Source organism: Camponotus vicinus, unplaced genomic scaffold (assembly GCF_025532165.1).
Source record: "Camponotus vicinus isolate PSW18456_S1 unplaced genomic scaffold, iyCamVici1.0 SCAF_3, whole genome shotgun sequence".
NCBI classification, from domain to species: Eukaryota; Metazoa; Arthropoda; class Insecta; order Hymenoptera; family Formicidae; genus Camponotus; species Camponotus vicinus.
Genome location: NW_028141967.1, coordinates 24,500,359 through 24,512,609, shown reverse-complemented (window position 1 = coordinate 24,512,609; position 12,251 = coordinate 24,500,359). Strand labels below are relative to the sequence as shown.

The window sequence follows — 12,251 nt, the reverse complement described above, 5'->3', positions numbered from 1 at the left end:
AAAAATAAATAATAATTTCATAATTATCACTTATTATTATTTAAATACAAAAATGCATAGCCATAGATTTGCTATCGTATACTTTCTTTAAATTAGTTTTGTCTTTTTTATAAAAAATTTTTAATCTAAAAACTAAATCTTTTTATAATTTTAAAAAATAAATCGTGATAGGATATATATATGTTATTATTTTTTTATTTATATATTATAAATTGTGGCAGAATATATTCTTTTTTTGAAGAATTATTGCAAAATGGCGCCGAGCATCCACCCATTTTGCAATCAGTCACAATTCATATGTATATAATATAATAATATATTATTATACAATAGTGAAATCTTTTATTGCGTAATATTTTGCACGCAAAGTATTGAATTGATCGAACGTGACGCACGTCATTACATGTATATACATTATATGTTAAGTAAGGTAAGTGAAGTTAGAGTTGATCAGAGTGAAATGTGAAATAGTTTATATATCTTTCTCTCTCGTAGGATTTAGCAGAAACATGGCGGACTTCCGGCTCGTGTCCAGTCTCTGATTTCAGTGTCTCTAATTATGTGAATACAACAATTGTCGGGAAATTATATGCGAGGACCACTATATTAATATTGTACATGCGAACAAATTGCATATCTCCATTTCGTGACATTGAAATTTAATCCTATATAATAAAGTTATGCAAGACCTTCGTGTTCTACTGCTCCTTCCCTCTACTTGAATAAAGACGTGATAAATTCAGACGAATATTTCAAAAGAATACTTTATAGAAGTTCATCTAGAATCTACTTCAATTTAAATTCCTTCTCTAAAATGATCACATCTTGTGAAACTTATGAATAGAATATCATCAAACATTATTAAAGCATGTAAGTAAAAGGAACGTTGTGTGTGTACGTCTATTATATTTCTGATCGTGCAAATTTGTCGCGATGCTTTTACATGTCATTATAATATATCTAAAATGTATGTGTATTCAAAGTAATACATTTAAATTGTATGAAGATTAATTAAAAAAATCGTAGCAAATATCGGGATTATAATGATATAAATTATGAAAGCAACAAAGGTGAAACGTTAACGTCAAATAAAATTATTTAAAGCCATATATGTACACAGAAAAAACAAAGTGTCAAATCAAAACTTATATACTTAAACTAACGCGTTCATTGTTTCGTACATACGCAACAATTTATAATCTTTTTAGAAGAATTTAATAATTTTAAATTTCAACAATATTAGTCTTATTTTAATATTGTAATTGTCACCTCAAGAATATATAATTATTTAATTCTACTTTAAGAAAATTATAGTCTTTGATTTAAAAATGTTATTTTCTAACATTGTTTCTTTTCCATTCAATAAAATTAAATCTTAAATCATAAGAATATATTTTTCTTGATTGAACTATATAAAATGGCTTCATTCAAGTAAGCAATTATTCAAGCAATTATATTTTTCTTTAATTGACGCAATATAATCTCATTTCAAGATTTCCATGTTAAAACTAAATATATTTTCAAAACAAGAATGTTCTTTTTTCTGTGTACATATCGATTTATTAATTTTCTAATTCTAATTCAGATAATATTGAATTTGATTCTTCGAATGAATCCTTAAAAATTAACGATTAAGATTTAAGTTTCCTCTTCCGATTTTATTATTTATAAGATTAAGAATTTGACATATGACTCATATGATGTGAACGTTAGCGAAATATCCGTGCAAGAAAAATATGAATGAAATGTTGCATATTGCTGTATCGTCAAATTAATTGATATTAAAATCGAATAATTCACATTATAGATTATCAATCTCTGAATTGTCAACATACACGATTAAATCTTCACAATACGAAGCGTATCAATCAGCATCGCGGAAAAAAGGTAATAAAATTCGATTCAATTTTACACGGATTTTTAAAGTGCATGGGAACACGCTTTTAAAATAATTGTCAAATAAAAGCGATCGATGCGGATGATGAAAATTTTATCTGTATTTACATATATATTTGTGCGGATGCAAAATCGCTTGTCGATACAAAATTATCACTCGATGCAATTCGAGTGCGTTTATTTGCGTAAGTTATATTTTCTATTTTAGTGATCATATTTACTTCGGAATCGAGATGTTGCTGATGTTAGAAATACACGTGGATCGCGTGTATATAAGTGCTCATTGTGTATACGAGGGTGTGAATACAAAGGCTTTTGTCATAACGTACAAAGAATCAGTTTCATTTGAAAATGCAACGCAGTGCGTACGCAACAGCTCATTCACGTCAAACATGTGTGAATATTAAAAAGTCCGGGATGTCTGTCCTCGCAAAAAGTGAAATATGTATTATTTTCTAATTTGCAAGAGAAAAAAACTTAGATAAAAGAGCAGAGTGCAAAGGTAACTTGATTACGACGGCGTCTCATTAACAAAGTTTAATGAGTCCTTTCATTTTGACCCCGCGCTTTCCGCAGGCGGAAGGATTAAGTCAACAGGAAGAGATACTGTGTGAGGTAGAAATTACTCAGTTAGATTACCGACGAGGGCATGCATGTGGAGGGACAATACGTGTAAAAATATATATATTTCCTCTGTCTTTCTCGAGCTTTTCTAGTTTTTCTGGGCCTGAAAGATAAGCGCGCGCCTTATCGTCGTATAAAATAGGAGACCAAGTATTTTCCACCGTTTCGTGTTCCCTACGTCAAACTCTCTCGGACATTAAACGAATGACCACGATCGAGCGAACTGATGCGGGAGCAATCGCGTCTAATTAAGCAAAGGCGAACTCGGTAATTTCTAAACTAATCTTGAATTTTCACGATAAAAAGAACGTAAGATGCTCATTAATGTTTTTGACCCGGAAAATTGGCCCTTCACCTTTGGGACTGGGAAACTGCAATAAACTCGGAAAATACAGATTATTAAGTACTTAAGTCATATATTTTCCCGAGGCCAATCGCGCAATTTTCTCGCATGCTGCATAGTTTTTTGTTGCTTATCAATTATTAGAAAATTATTTCGTTATTGCATTTATTCTATATATCTGTTTTGCACAATTTACAAGTAAAAAATAAAATGTTAATTATTTTTAATTATTTTTCACATGTCCCAAAAAATCCACTCTAAATTTTAAGTTAAAATAACTCATTCGTCGTATGTTACTTATTGACAAATTAAAAATGTTAAATAATTGACATAATACTTTACATTTATTTTTGCTATTGTGATTTTAAGTGTAATGTAAAAATAACATACAAATTAATTAAAAATTACATGAAAAAATAGTTACAATAACTCGTAAGAAATGTTGAGGACATTAACATATAATAGTAATTATTTTAACCTAAATTATTTGTAATAAAAACATTTGATTTTAGTAAATTTGATTATTTTTGTACGTCAAAGTTCAAGATTATTTGAAGATTCACTTTAACTTTTCTTAGAATGTTAAACCGACTTTGAGACATGTTGATTGTTTAAAATGATTATGTCAAAAATACTCAAAATAATATTCCATTTCTAAGACATATACAAAGTGTTAAGTTATGAAGTTGACATAAATGTAACACATGAAAACGTTATAAAAATAATAACATATAAGTTGTATGTTAATTTTACATTAAAGTACTAATCAAAACGTGGTGAACACAAGAAAATTTTAACATATGGACGCACAATTTTTTACTGTGTACCTACAATTTATCATCTGAATCATGTAAACTTATATATCCGTACATTTAAAGTCTCGTCTCGTGAAATTTAAATTACTCGATGTGTCCCTCGTATCTTATCTCATAGTGACAAAGGAGCTTCGTAAGAATTCGATTTAGGAACGGTTGCCTGCTGCGGCCTCGCGCTCGCAATTTCATCGACGTCTCGGCGAAAAATAAAAGCGCAAGCATCGACATTGATGTCAATGCGCGTTACAAGTGAATGTCGACGCGGCGTTGATGGGTATGTCAGGAGAGCGGCTTCAACGTGTCATAGTTCCCTGCATGTGTATCAAAATGAAGCCGGTCCTAATGAATAGCACGTTGCGTGAGAAGGATGTTGACACGCGGATGTAGCGTTACGCAAAAGCGGCTTCTCACAAGCCCTTCATCATATTATCGCTCCGTCTCGCGCGCGTTAGGAACGTCCGGTGTTCTCCGACCCTTCAATCTCGGATTTAATGAGCAGAGTTGAAAAATCCCGACTAAATCCCTCTATCTTCGAGTCGAGAGGAAGCCGCCGCTTTCGCGATGTCTTTAAAATGCCGCACGCGAGATATATTAGACATGGTGAAAAATGGAGGGAGTTTATTTTATTTCTTTTTTTCGAGAGAGGGAGAAAAACTGGGAAATTTAGCTCCGCAATTTCGCACTTGCCTCTTTTTTATGCCTCGCGCGTTCTCCTTTTACTGACACTTCTGGCGCGTCATAAATCATCGCGTATGCAGAGCGACGATGGAGAAATCGATTCTTCGTATATAGAAGAGGCAAGAAAAAAAAAAGAAACTTTCTTCCGCTCTATATCGACGTAATATTCGTATTATCATTCGAGATTGGCCTACGAGTATCGGGGATATCCTCAAGCGAGTAATGCATAACGTTTGTCCCGGAGATAGATTGCAAGTCGCGGTCGCGTGATCGTTGAAATTGTCCCGTCGCTACGATTCCGATGTAAAGTAAGTAATAGGACGTTCCCTGTCGTATGCATACAGCGCGCGTGTCTTTCAAATATTTCAACAAACGCGTCTCTCGCTCAAACGATATTAGCTCCCGAGAGAGAATATACCGCGAGTCGTGCGCTGATCGTGTGCCTTCGGACAGAATAATGCAAAATCGAACCCGTGTCAGGACGGACGACGTGTCACGCGGGAGACTTTGAGGGGATGTATGTGTAATTGGGACTCCTTCGCATGTATCGCGGATTTACATGTTATTTCCCACAGGGATAGACCATACGCGTCCTTCTTAAGCACTCGAATTTTTTATCGAGATCTTTAAGGATCGATTTTCTCATCTCGTTCTTTTTTGATCGCACTCTTTGATGTTCTTCCATATCTTTGACACTAAATCTTTGATGGCGATCAATTTATTTTATTTTCGCGAAGAGGAAAGCAGTTGATACACAGTAAAAAATTGTGCGTCCATATATTAAAATTTTCTTGTGTTTTGATTAGTACTTTAATTTTTAAAATTAACATACAACTTACGTTATTATTTTGATAACGTCTTCATGTGTTACATTTATGTCAACTTTATAACTTAACACTTTGTATATGTCTCTTAGAAATGGAATATTATTTTGAGCATTTTTAACATAATCATTTTAAACAATCAATATGTCTTAAAGTCAGTTAAACATTCTAAGAAAAGTTAAAGTGAATCTTGAAATAATCTTGAACTTTGACACAAAATAATCAAATTTACTAAAATCAAACGTTTCTATTACAAATAATTTAGATTAAAATAATTACTATTATATGTTAATGTCCTACAACATTTCTTACGAGTTATTGTAACTATTTTTTCATGTAATTTTTAATTAATTTGTATGTTATTTTTACATTACACTTAAAGTCACAATAACAAAAATAAATGTAAAGTATTGTGTCAATTATTTAACATTTTTAGTTTGTCAGTAAGTAACATACGACGAATGAGTTATTTTAACTTAAAATTTAGAGTGGACTTTCTGGGACATGTGAAAAATATTATAATTAACGTTTTATTTTTTACTGTGTATCTTTGGAAATTCTTACTCACACTCAGATCCTGTAGATTCACGCAGGTCGTGTAATTGCTCCATATTTGATTAGACTCGGGATGCCGGAACCACGTGCCGTTCAGCTCGCAATATTTATGCGCCATCACTGCAACAAAGATTACAAAAAGCTCGTGAGATTCATGTAACACGTGATGATGTCAAAGGATTGGAATTCAGTTTCTTGATTGGATTAATTATTGTACGTTAATAGCATTCCTAGTCAATTGTGTATGCTAAGTTAAGGAGGAAAGCTCGAAAGTACGTGCCTCAGAGGGAAAAATTCACGTCAGATTTATTTCGCTTTGATATAATGTATTCACTTTGATGTTTAACAGATGAAACATAGAAATATTTCCTAACGCCGACTACATAATCATCCACAAAGTTAGGTCCGTTTCTTGTCGAAGCTCGTTCAAACTTCCGTCTCGAACAACAAGATAATTTAAAATTTCCCGATGAAAGATACTTGCAAAAAAAAAACTGCGCCGGCGGCGTCGCCTGAAGAACCAAGAGTTGGCATCTACTCCATCCCCACTAGGCGGTAAGAGGGGGGAGGGAGGGAGGGAGGGATGGGAGAACATTATTCCTCCCCGCGGTTTAATAGGTCGCAAATAAAACTATAAATGCAAATTGAACTTTAAAAGCCCCGCTTCCATGAAACGCTACTTGATTAAACTTATCTTTGGAAAAAATAAACTTGAACCCGTGCGTCTCCTTTTAATCCCTCGCGCTCTCTTTCCCTGTCTTAATTAACAGATGAGATCCGATGTAAATATTCCGAGTGTACGAGAGTAACTAACGGGTTAATCTGTGCAATTATGGTTCTGCTCGAAAAGCGTGCTCTCTTATAGTTTTACACAGTTTTGCGGCTACAATAACATTGTGCTAGTCTAATCTGTGTCTCAAATAGACACAGTTCACTATTTTAATCCAATTCAAACGAATGCACACAAATTGAAAACAAAATCAAATTAAAGGAACAAAGCATCTAGAAATGCTACGCATATTTATGATAAACTTTAAGGGGATGCCGGAGTCCTGTTTTACCGATAAAATGTTATATTTCATTTATGTCCGAAATCTTTTTATTAGTTGCACAAAATAATAAATGTTTCTCCACGATTAAAGTACATACAGAAACAAAGCGGGAACCTCCTGATTTTATGTTAAAAATTAAGAAAAAATTGAAAAATTACAGTTTTTTATTATTTCGGCTTTTGGGGTCAAATCGTAACAATATTTGCTTTGTATGTACAAAATAAGATAGGTTCCCGCTAGAGATTGTATGAAGGAATATAAATGAACTTTTAGAAATGAGTTTAGAAGCCTAATGAAAAAGATTTCGGTAAATAAACGGAATCTTTTTCATTAGGTTTCTAAACTCATTTCTAAAAGTTCATTTATATTCCTTCATACAATTTTTAGTGGGAACCTATCTTATTTTGTGTATACAAACAAAACTTTTATATTAAGCAAATATTGTTATAACCTATTTACGATTTTTCAATTTTTTTTTATTTTTAATATAAAATCAGGAGGTTCCCGCTTTGTTTCTGTATGTACTTTAATCGTGGAGAAGCATTTATTATTTTGTGCAACTAATAAAAAGATTTCGGACAAAAATGGAATATAACATTTTATCGGTAAAACAGAACTCCGGCATCCCTTTAATTGCAAAAAAAATCTTCGTCTTCTCTTCTTTCGAAAGAGAAACAAAAAAAAAATAAAGCAACATTGCATCACTTTGAGCGCGGCAACAATTTTATCCGGTCATTTCGTTGCACCTATATAAAGTTACGAGTATAGCACGATATATTTTAATCCACTTGTGTGTACTTATTTGCACGCTCATGAGTTATGTTTATCAGTGTGTTCTCCCCGTCAGGGTATGTAAAGCGCTTCAAAGTCGCGGTACAAACTAACTACCGTGACGGCGAACGTGGCGTGGCGATTAAACGCCATTCATCGTAAAGACAGTTTCTGGGGAAAGGCACATTACCAAGACGCGAGTGCGAGAAACGACACGGTCGCACGCAAGAGAATGAACGATGCGTGGTCTCCGAGTTACATTACCCGAGCGTAATTCGTCGTAAATGGCACGGAGAGAGCGAAATAACGTTTCTCTCGTATACGAATAACGCGTTACATGGGTGAATAATGCGGCACAACTTGTTACGGCGACGTATACGAAGCAGGGGAGGGGAATATTAGAATACGCACGAGTCGCTATAATTTCGTGCGGGTTTTCGGTCCGAAACCCTCTTACACGTGTTCGCGAAATGGCAACGGTTCAGAGCGCGTTCCTCGGGGGAGGAAATCAATTTCATCCCCTCTCCGAGTGTATTTAAATTACATTACATAATTTAAATCATTAAATAAAAGACGCGTGCACAATTATTGCAATTATCATTTCGTATTTTTGATTCTGCGACTTGCCTTTCCATCGTCCCGACATTCTAGAGTCGAAAATATCCCCTCGTGAATGTTTCACGGAAGGGAACATATCGATTTTCAGCGACCTATTAACCGGTCGCACAATGCTGGTCTTACTAAAAAAAAAACTTGCAAAGGATATTACGAAGGTCGATGAGTAAAAATTTAAAAAATGTGTCTGACGTAAGAGTCGTTAAATATTCGTGAAACATTTCGCGATAGCGTCCAAATATAACGCGTCGTATTTCTAGAACGATTTAAACCTCATCTGCTGATTGCATATCAGACAATGCAATTTTAAAATATCTTCGTTTGTTTCTTGTCAGGATTATGGTACTAGAGATACCATCAGTAATTTCATAAATGTTTGAGGAATTGTACTAGTAACATCAATGCAATTTTAGATTTTTATCAAGCTTTCTTTTTATATCTCATTAAATTCTAATGTAAAATATATATAACGTTTTGTATATAATTGATGGGAAAATTGTAAAATTGCAAATAATAATCGGAATTGCACGCAATTTTTCATGCTATCAACTATAATAAATTAAAAATTAAATTTGAAAATTCAAGGTAATAGTTTTGAACGGCAGTGATCAATGATCAGACAGGTTCTAATGGCTTCAAGTGATCCTATCAGGATAGATAATTCTCAACTTTGATTGAATGAAAAGACGCGCTGTTCGCGTTGATTTCGAAAGAAAGAGAGCGCAAGGAGAGAGAATTACACGTGGAGCGATTATTCGCTGGCTCGTGTGGCCGCTCATTATTTCGTGATGAGGGTCGATCGATCGCGCGAGTCGGCAGACTCGCCTGCAAACACGTCGGATGTTCGCCGAGCGTAAGGTATCGGTGTCCGCCCTTAATTCGTCCATCACCCCTTTCTTAAATCCTTCCCTTCCGACAGGCGCCGTCATTACATCACATTTATCTTCCTCCTCGTCTCCGGATGGAGAACTGGATGCTCCACCCAGGGACTTTAAAAAGGGGTTTATATACCTAGGTACATACAGAGTGTCCCATTTTAAATAATACGCTCAAATATTTCCGAAACGGTGCGTTAAATAAAAAAATGTTTCAAACAAAAGTTATATGGCTTGAAGGGGGCCATCAGATGGTGGCAATGATTTGACCTTGAAGAGTCATTTGAAGATCACGTGAAGGTCATCGTCAATTTTTTAAATAGAACCCCCTATTTTTTATTACATATTCTTGTAGCTTATCTCGATGGCTTTCCAAAACACTATAAGTATTAATTTGCAATTAACAATTACATATTTTTTTTTAAAAACAACTATGTTTTTTCTTTACACCAATTAATTCCTCTCATTATTTTGTACATAAAAGTATTAAGGTAAGATAATCGAAAAATGAATATTTTACTAGATATTTTATGGTTTATGTAACATAAGAAATTATTTCAAGCTTCATAACTCGAAAAGTACTCAATGAAAAAATACTTTATTACAGTGTTTTGGAAAGCTCTCGAGATAAGCTACAAGAATAAGTAATAAAAAATAGGAGGTTCTGTTTAAAAAATTAAAGGTGACCTTCACGTGACCTTCAAACAACTCTCCAAAGTCAAATCATTGCCACCATCTGATGGCCCCCTTCAAGCCATACAACTTTTGTTTGAAACATTTTTTTATTTAACGCACCGTTTCGGAGATATTTGAGCGTATTATTTAAAATGAGACACCCTGTATAGATACATGTATATACATGGAATGATATACAAGCGGTGACCTTTTAACGCGGAACTCTTGCCGTGCAGGGCGACACAGCGAGATTTATTCGCGAAATTAAAATGGCAAAGCGCTCGTTAGAAAAAGAATGCCCGACGTTTAATTGCCGAATAACAGGTGCATCGCGTCTGTCGCGAAAAGGAAAAGCATTCTCGATGCAGCGAAAGAGCGAAAGCACGTTCGAGGTAATGAGCAGGTAACAAAACGCTATTAAACGCCGTTGTTTTCTGAAGGGCGATCCAGTTGGAAGATAAGAGACATTTTCACCACAAGCATCTGCGTATCCGTCCTCCCAGGCGAGTGCATACCCAGCAAACACCAAGTAACAGTTATACAATTATTAGTTATTTAATTTCCCACTCAACAATATAATTGTTATTTAACACATAACAGTTATATAACATGTAACAGTTATTTTGTCTCTATATCAGCATATCTCGTTCTACTTTTGATTCACTTCGGATGATGCGGTCATTTTAATTAACGAGATTATCAATTAACGAGAGACTAAGTGAAATAGTACCCTTTCTGGGAACCGGGAACGGATTATTTCCATCGGATTAACAAGTAAAACGGAGAGACGTATGTGCAATTTCATCAAGATATCTTCAAGATTTTTTTTGTCGTAAAATAATATGAGAGAGATATCTTTTAATCTTTCTCGGATTCCGCAAAAATTTCCTTTGATAATCATTATACTATTTGCCAAAGATACGTTTATATTTCGCACGAGATGTTATTTTTAGATAGTTCTCTCATTTCCTGGCATATTATTTTGAGAAATAACTGCTATCTTTAGATTGATACAGTAAAAAACGAAAAGAAATATTTAGTTCGCAAAATTCACGTTTTGGCTCGAAAAATTAAATAAAAGTGGGTTTCGAGAACCAAACTATCTATTGTGATAAAATCTGAAAAATATAAATTGCCTTTTACATATTTGTTATACATATATGATATATCGTCGACATTATGAATAATACGAATCTATAACTTATTTGCCGGAAAGTCTTTCGTTACACATCATTTATGCAATAAATTATATCGCAAGGGATTTGTCGCATGTAATTCTTCCAACTGCATTATTTATTAATATTATATTTCTTTGTCACATACGTCGAAAATATAAAATGATTTGGTTGGCATGTGTATAATACTTGTACAAGTCAAGCATACATTTGTGTAATATATCACTAATATACATGTGCAATAGTGTATGTGTAATATATCACATGTACTGTTACATGCACATACACGTGCATACAAATAAACTGGTTTGAACATTGTCTAAACATTTTTCTCTTGAGAAATTACTCTCTAACGCATTTATGACTTTCTGTTTCAACTGACAACTTATCAGGATGGAGGTTGAAGATGATAAATGTCAGTGGGTTCTCTACAACCCCAGACTAATATCGCTAGTTTCTGTAGATTATAAAGACGATAAACTAAATGCAATTAAATAAATGTCTGTTGTAAAATCTCTTGAATTTATCAAAAGTTCCCTTTTGCAATGCTGTTCGTAAAATGATGATAAATAATTTTTTTTGTAAAACATCTATGAAACAATAAAAAATTCCAGTTTATTGCAGTATCTTGAAGATTAAATTAAATTAATTTTTAAATTCATGCATAAAATATTTGAGAAATTTTAACAGAGTGCATTTATCTTATATACATGTGACTATAAGTGACTATAATAATAAGAATTACCTAGACAAATATCGAAAATTAGTAATATCTATAAGAAAATATGATAAAACGATCAAAAAAATTACTTTTTTATAATTTAAATATAATATCTCATCCCCAGTATTGTAGATTGTATTTTTTTCAATTTTAGGTTCCATTTTACATTTCACGATTCTTCTGCTTTCATTTCGTTTGAAATGAGATCTTTTTCCGGTTCTGGAAGAATTTCCGTTAAGTTAACGTAACCAAACCTTCATTGATCTTGTTGCAGCGACTGGTTGCGTTTCCCGAGAGTTTTAACAGAAACAGGATACCACGGAACGTCGAAGAGAATAGAGATTGTACCGGAGTATTTTTTTTCGAAAAGGCTTTCCCGTTCGGGATCGCGCAATCAGGCAGCCGTTTGTGCACAGTTGAAAACGAATAATTGTACATATTGTGCGTAAAATGATCGGACCGGAAGATTAAAAAAAAAGCTCGTCTGTCAGAGCGATCGGTTGATTCGTTCGTTCGCAAAAGTTACTCGGCGCACGTATGCATGACGAGAAAGCGATACGAGAGATTGTAGCCTGAATATCTTGAATACACAGAGTACTTGTGTCGAGAAGTCTCGCGGAACTTTATTAATA

At 33.8% G+C, this 12,251-nt stretch overlaps 1 protein-coding gene and 1 long non-coding RNA gene across 10 annotated transcripts in view; one reads left to right on the top strand and one right to left on the bottom strand.

Annotated features, from left to right (window-relative positions):
* The window catches only part of Dh31-r (Diuretic hormone 31 Receptor), a 151,750-nt gene that overhangs the window by 17,264 nt on the left and 122,235 nt on the right, over nt 1-12,251 (bottom strand). For all 7 annotated transcript variants that reach the window (XM_083092979.1, XM_083092980.1, XM_083092981.1 and 4 more), the window contains one exon: nt 5,749-5,855. In XM_083092979.1, the coding sequence (XP_082949105.1) occupies nt 5,749-5,855 (107 nt within the window). The remainder of the gene's footprint in view (nt 1-5,748; nt 5,856-12,251) is intronic.
* Nucleotides 586-12,174, top strand: LOC145967913 (uncharacterized). 3 transcript variants are annotated; one of them, XR_014437605.1, is made up of 4 exons: nt 586-870; nt 1,808-1,887; nt 2,105-2,398; nt 2,473-3,107. It is a non-coding gene; the product is annotated as an uncharacterized LOC145967913 (long non-coding RNA). The 3 variants fall into 3 exon arrangements; XR_014437603.1 differs by lacking the exons at nt 2,105-2,398; nt 2,473-3,107 and adding an exon at nt 11,894-12,174; XR_014437604.1 differs by having other exon boundaries at nt 590-870; nt 2,105-3,107.